The 7005-nt window shown below is 56.6% G+C and overlaps 1 protein-coding gene across 7 annotated transcripts in view; it reads right to left on the bottom strand.

Moving 5' to 3' along the window:
- Positions 1 to 5324: 5324 nt before the first annotated feature.
- EVC (EvC ciliary complex subunit 1) overlaps positions 5325 to 7005 on the bottom strand; it is a 73466-nt gene continuing 71785 nt past the window's right edge. For 6 of the 7 annotated variants that reach the window (XM_053217591.1, XM_053217593.1, XM_053217594.1 and 3 more), the window contains 2 exons: positions 6400 to 6511; positions 5325 to 5863 (listed from right to left, as the gene is read on the bottom strand). In XM_053217591.1, coding sequence (XP_053073566.1) covers positions 5779 to 5863; positions 6400 to 6511 — 197 coding nt within the window. In that variant the 3' untranslated portion in view covers positions 5325 to 5778. The remainder of the gene's footprint in view (positions 5864 to 6399; positions 6512 to 7005) is intronic. The other variant, XM_053217592.1, reaches the window with a different exon arrangement.

Raw genomic sequence — 7005 nt, 5'->3', positions numbered from 1 at the left:
CGTTGGCCACACTGGTGTGTTTTCATTGAGGGGTGACTGTTCAGTTGGGTGCAAATGCCCCAGTGGTCCCTCCTCGTGATGACTGGAGTGTGTGTTGCTTCCCAGGACTCGCTCCTGTAGACACCGAGGGAGCAGAGGAGGGAAGAGAGGGAGCCAGTCACGAGGTGTGGAGGGTCGGGCTCAGATCCTGAGGCCGTGGTGGGTGGCTTCTGTGACACGGGCTGAGAGCACACGTCCGTTGTCTCCAAGCCTCCTTGGTGCCCTCTCTTCATATAGGTTGTGGGTCTGCCTCAGACTGGGAGTTCCAACCTCGTAAACATCACGTTTCTTCACTCCAGGTCCCATGAGTGGATGCACATTCTTGAGAAGGAAACACTCAGGCAAATTGCTTGTTCCAATTTGCCTTTAGTCGTAGTGACAGTGGTGGTGACAATTGATGACAGTGATGGTGGTGGTGACGATGCAGACAGTATCTGTGTGGTGCTATGCCCAGAATTCGTGATCCCCAAAGACCACCAGGGAGCCAAGTCCGATGCAAAAGCAAAAGAGCCTTTATTCGAGCTAGCTCGAGCTCAATCCCCTACCTGCACCGATGCAGCGGTGAGATGCCGGGGAGAGAGAGCGAGTTTCAAAAGCACAAAGGTTTTATAGGGATCATGGCCTCAGCCGATTGGCTGGGGAAGGGTCGTGGCCTCAGCCGATTGGCTGGGGAAGGGTCGTGGCCTCAGCCGATTGGCTGGGGAAGGGTCGTGGCCTCAGCCGATTGGCTGGGGAAGGCTAGAACAACGGCTGCCGAGGTGTGGTCCCACATCAGCAATTATCAGCGTCACCTGGAACTTGTTAAAAATGCAAATGTTGGGCCTGGTGGTCACAGACCCACTGAGTCAGAAACTCTGGGGGTGGGGCTCAGCAACCGGTGTTTGAACAAGTCTTCCAGGAGATTCTGATGCACCTGAAGTTTAAGAACCACTGGGTCTGAGGGTCTCTAACATGTTTGGCCTCAGTGTATACAGAACGTTTCTCACTGGTCACCTATTAACCATTGGCTGTCAGCCTTGCCGTGCTATATAAATACCCAGCATCTAACACCATCCCCAGAGACTCTGATTTAATTGGTTTGGGGAGGGGTAAAATGCTCCCAGGTCATTCTAAGCCTGGACAGGGTTGAGGGCTCCTGCCTCTGGCCCCTACCTAAAAAGCCCTCCCTCTTCTACTCACGCTTCCCACGCCTCTCACACTCCCCTTGCTCCCACCTCAGACTTCGGAAGAATGCATCAATCGGTAAGTTACTTAAGGGGAGGAGGCGTGTTCTGAGGTTTGAGCAGGAACCTCTTTCTGCGGCCATGTCGGGGACATAGTCTCTAGTCGGCCGGCCTAGGTCTGCTCTTTCGTGTGGCACTGGCCACATGTTGGGTACTCTGTGAGGTAGGCTCTATTACTATCCCCCTTTCACAGATGAGTCCCAGAGCATTCAGTGACATGTCCAAGGTCACACGGGGAGGAAGAGGCAGAGCCAGGATTCAAATCCAGGACCCACGCGGTTTGGCTCAAAGTACAAAGCTCCTTGCTCCTAACCTCTAACCCTTATTACCGTTCAAGGCAGGATGCCTTTGATGGTCCTGCATCTACTTACTGGTTTTAGTGTATTCTCCCTCTGCCCCCAAGGTCTGTTGGACCTTGGTTAAGGTCCCACATGGTGTTGGCTCGCAGCCTGCCGTGGACTTTCTTGAAACAAGGCTACATAACGGAAGGTCAAGAATGGAGGGTAAGGCCTTTTGACGTTTGGCCTCAGCTCATTCAGACTATTAAAGGGCAGCAAAGAAACTTCCAGATAAGTAAAGCTACTCGTCCCACTCTCCGGAGAGCGCTTCGTCTCCGGCATCCATCACCCCCCGCCCCAGCTCACCCAGAAACGCAAGCAGAAGTCTTCTCTCTAAGGCCGACCCTGGAGGGGCTGCTGTCCAGCTGCGTAACCGGCTGAGGTTCCCCACCACCCACTGTCCCACACAACGTTCCCCAGCACGTCCGAGCGGCAGTCACGGGTCCGGGCGGTGCGAGACAGACGAGCCTTAAGTCTTGGAGGCTGTGCTGGAACATTCCTTGTGAGGCACATGCTTCCCTTTCGTGCTCCCCTTTGCCACGTCATCGCCTAGCCCCGGGCTCCGGGAATTAGGATGCGGACATCTTGGAGGGGGGATTATTCTGCTGTCCTGTCTTCTAAGTCTCTTTCCAGAAATTTTGTTTTATCTTGCCACGTTCAGGTATACAGTCCATCGTTCGCTAATCCTTGTGTCTAAGGAAAAGGAGGGCCCAAGACTCACATTTTCCCATATGATATCCCATTGAGCCGGCACCATTAATGGAAAAGACTATCCCTTCTCTCATTAAGCTGCAGCGGTGGCTTTCTTGTGAATCAGGTGACCGTAGTGTGTGGGTCTTCTGACGCAGTGGTCCCGAGGTGGCACGGCTAAATGTGGAGCACGGGGCTGGGCTGGGCTGGGAGCCCCAGTCTGCAGTGCTTGCTAATTTCCACTGTAGCCAGTTTCAAAGTACCAACGTAAAGCCAGCAAGCTGGCAACTCCTGAAATTTAAGCGGGCTCTGGGTCCCATAAGGGCTGGCCTAGCCCCGCTACCTCGGCTGGTCTATTTTTGCACCCACGCTGCACACGGACTGTAAAAAGTGAGACAGAACGGCGAAGGTCTCCTCATACCCATTTGCCCCCTGCCCGTTAAGCCCCAGCCATTTTCCGACATCCCCAGCACTGCCTAACGCGTTCTGGCCCCCGAGTTTGCTTGGCCGCTTTGGTTAGTGAGCGCGGACCGGAGAAGGCTGCTCCCCCCAGCCCGAGTGTCAGATCTCCGCACCCCCCCGGGGGCTGGTCTCTGGACCAAAGTGCATGTGGTCGTGACTCTCTGTGGCACAAAGCGTGAGCCCTGATGATGCGCATTTGCAGGGACAGATCTGCATCTGACTGCTTTGCCTGTATCTCAACTGGTTCCAAATGTGGATGGGAAAGAAAGGGATGCTATTTATTACCCTCCCCATCCCAGCAGTAAAATACACAGTGCTAAGGGCCCCAGAGGAGCGTCCAGTCTCATCAGACGGGTGCAGGGGAGGCTCGCTCTTGAAGACATAAGTCCTGCTGTTGGGATGTGGATGATGATTACAGACTCGGGAGGCAAAGGGGGTTGGGAGGTGGGTAGAACTGTTCCAGGCGGCAGCAGCAAAGTCCTGTGCAAAAGCCCAGTGGCAGGCAGGGGCGGGCACGTATGAGTCCATGAGAGGAGACAGGCTGCGTGGCTGAGACCGGACCTCGCGGGGTTCCGTGGTCCTTGTTAAAGATTTCCTTTTTCTCCTTAGAGCAAAGAATACCGCGGAAGCTCGTGAGTCAGATGTGCGTTTTTGGAACGTGTGGACCAGGAGGCTGGGGCAGGGCAGTTAGGAGTCATCTGTGGCAGCGTCTAGGTCAGCAGCCAAGATAAGGACAGGACAGACACCAGGCTGGCCAGAGAGGTGCTCGGAGCATCTACGGCCTTTCTCCTCGCAGCTGAGCTCAGACCAGAGGGTAGATGTGTGTCAAAGAAGGAATCTACGGTCTTCTCATTGGATCGTCACTCATCGTCCCCACCAGCGCCACCTCCTATCTCTGTAACAACCCACAGCCCATAATGCACGTGGGGACTGGAACCCAGTGGAGGAGGGGGATCGCGGTGTGTCCTCGGTCTTCCCTGCACGGAGCGTGTGCTGTGTGTTTGCACAGCCTGGCCCCGGGCGTCCCCAGAGCTGGAGCTGGCAGAGTCGGTCTGCGATGGGATGAAAACAGAGAGTCCACAGCCTTTCCAGAATCACGGGCCCCTAACTGCGCCAAGCACAGTAGTGGGGCAGCAGGGCCGAGGAAGAGCCCAGAAGCACTGGCATGTGACACAGTCCCTTGGGCCGAGGAGGCTACGCTCGTGAAGCAGAATAACTTTCACGCAAGGTCTGCGGAAGCTGAGATGGCCTTTGATCTTTCAGAGATCCCGGTGCTGCTGGGGGAGGGGGGGGGTCTGTATTTACCAAAATCAAGTTACCAAAGCAGACACTCCCAACTCCAGAATGCCTCTGTGCAGAGGGCCCACAGGACAAAAGTGGTTTCTATGTAAACCGGGTTCTCAAAACGCGGCAAGAAGGAAACCACCGCCTGTTACGGGAGTCAGCAGAATAATGAAATGCTTTATTCAGCCACAAGAGGGAGCTGGCGGTTAACTCTGGAAATCCCGCCAGCCGACCAGTCGCTCTGATGGGGAACATCCTTAACCAACCAGGCAACTGCCGTGGGAGACCTCTTCTGTCTCAGAGCTCCTCCTTCCTAACAGAATCTAATTTAGATTTTAAGAAATAAAAATTCAGCCCACACACGGTTCAGAAATCTCCCGAAGCCCACTATGTTCTGGGCTCACCAGGTACTGGCACACTTTGACTCAGGGGACATCTGGCCACGTCTGAACACATCCGGTTGTCACAACTGGGGAGGGCTCCTGGCATCTGGTCGGTGGAGGCCAGGGATGTCCCTAAACATCCCGCAAGGCACAGGACGGCCCCCAACCCCAGACAGAGGATTAGCTCACCCAAAATGGCCACAGTGCCGGGTTTGAGAATCCCTGATTTCGATGAGAAGAGTAATTTCCATTCCCAGTGGGAAAGACCTCTCCTGGCAGTGGTTTAAGTGTGGCCAGTCTGGAAGCTCCTGGATACTGTCCCTGCCCACCGGGAGCAGCAGTGCCCCTGGGGAACACGTCTCCTGAGGCAGAATTGCCATCTGGCAGAGCGGCTTGTCCCCTCCCAGGGGAAGTCCGAGGGCTGAGTGTGGGGCCGCCCACAGAAGACACTGCTGTAGGTGTCATTAGGTACCAGTCAGGCCTCAGGTCCCCAGGGTGGGTGACGTAGGCCTGCAGGTCAGGGATTCCGTGGTCTGTGTCAGGGTCCTGGGGCCCTGAGACAACCTCCAAGGTGACCAGGCACTAGCTGCTGGTTGAGCCAAACACGGGAATCAGTCCAGATGAGAACCCTGCGGCCAGATGCATGGGACACGGTGCGTGGGACACGTCTCATGGGACATGAGAACAAGGATGACAGAACTGGAGCAAAAGACGTGCCTGGGTGGCTCAGCTGAGTACGCGTCTGACTTCAGCTCAGGTCATGATCTCATGGTTCGTGGGTTCCAGCCCCGTGTCGGGCTCTCTGCTGACAGCCCGGAGCCTGGAGCCTGCTTCGGATTCTGTGTCTCCCTCTCTCTCTGCCTCTCCCCTGCTCACGCTCTGTCTCTGTCTCTCTCAGAAATGAATAAACATTAAAAACAGTTTTTATAAAGAGACGGAGAAAAGGCTTCAGGCCAGGAAACGCCAGCCCCGCCTGGAGACCCCCGCATTCCCAGCAGAACTCCATGGAGAGTCTGGGGAGCAGGGGGGCCCCGAGGCTGGAGGCAGCCTCACGCTGGGCAGGCAGGGTGGGGGTGGGGGGTGGGGTTCAGAGATCCAGGGCCGAAGAGGTCCCTGAGGAAGGGAGCCACGTCTCCAAGCCAAAGAGAACGAGAAAACTGCAGGCAGGGTTCCGACACGGGGTTTTCATTCCACAGGCGGCAGGGTCTGCCATGCTCACTCAGGCCTTCTAGGCACTCCTCTGCCTGTCCGTCTGTCCATCCGGCCCCCCGGTGGCCCTCCCCGTCCCAGCCGGCTGGGGCGGGCAGGTGGCATTATTCGGGCTGGATCTTCCACATCGGCCCCGACCCAAACCGTAACCTACGGATGGCTTCTTTCCTTCAGCGTCTTCTTGGGGCTCTCGCCGTCACCAGCTTCATTCTCCTGCTGGTTCAGCCTTTTGCTGCTTAAAACAAGGAAGCAATGCAGTGGTCACAACGTGAGTCCAGATCTGTCCAGAGGCAAGAACTCATCCGATCTAATCAGACGAAAAGGCAGTGACAGGCCTTCCAAACAGCCCCGCCCCCTTTAACTGGGGTTGTCCAGAGACAAACACGGCCTCCGGTTTCCCTCTGTTGGGTGGGGGGAGGGGGTGATCACCTGAGGGCCACGGGGTAAAGGCAACCCCCCACTCAGATGACTGGGCGCACCGGGATGCACTGACCCTACTACAGACCCCAAAGTGTCTGCAGCCAGTGGGGGTCTGGCAAGAAGGGGACCGTTCAGGCCGGGTGCTGGCGGGACGCGGAACTAGGTCATGGCCGGCCCGGCCAAACTGGACACGAATAGTAGCAGTGACAGGCATATCAACAGTTCCCGCCATCGTCCATCATTTCTGGGAGCCTGTGGCTAACACCTCCGAGAAAGGCGCCTGTTTTCCTGCCCGGACTGTAAGCGGTCAATACGCATCCACTGGCAATAAGCCGGCCCCTGCCCCCGTACCGGAGTGATCCCGAGGGGTGGCCCCCTGCTGCAGGGTCATCGTCGGTGGGGCCCCCCGGGTTCCCTTTCTCCCGGGGTGGGGGCTTCTTCCTTCTCGTCCTTACAGGCTTCTCTGCAGAAGACACATAAACCCAGACATTGGGTGACGTCAAGCACATGACAGCTTCCCTCGGCCTCACCCCGACCCAGCCGGGCATCTGCTGAGGACATCCACGGCCAAGGAGACACTCTGTGCTTTCTGCGATTACACCCATTTAACTTGTAGGGAAACTGAGGCCCGGGGAGGTGATGTGCTTTCCCAAGCTCACACAGCCGTTACGTGCCGGAGCTGGGATTCGAACCCAGGGCTGCCAGGCTCCCGCTGGGTTTCTGCCACGCCCAGCTGACCCCAGCTTCCGAAGCAGAAGGACCCTGACAGAGCAGCGTTGTTTTAAGAGACCCCTGTGTTCTCACACACCTCCCTGTCTCTATCTGGCTACACCACCTGTGAGGTCACAGTAGTTGCCGCCGGCAGGGGGCCAAGGGCTAATCACCCCCGTCTGTAAGTTGGGGACACAGAGGACCGGGTGGTGAGCTGCAGACCTCAGAATCGAAAGTACTGAACGC

This window comes from Acinonyx jubatus, chromosome B1 (assembly GCF_027475565.1).
Source record: "Acinonyx jubatus isolate Ajub_Pintada_27869175 chromosome B1, VMU_Ajub_asm_v1.0, whole genome shotgun sequence".
NCBI classification, from domain to species: Eukaryota; Metazoa; Chordata; class Mammalia; order Carnivora; family Felidae; genus Acinonyx; species Acinonyx jubatus.
The sequence above is the reverse complement of the archived record's forward strand: the minus strand, read 5'-3'. Positions and strand labels throughout refer to the sequence as shown.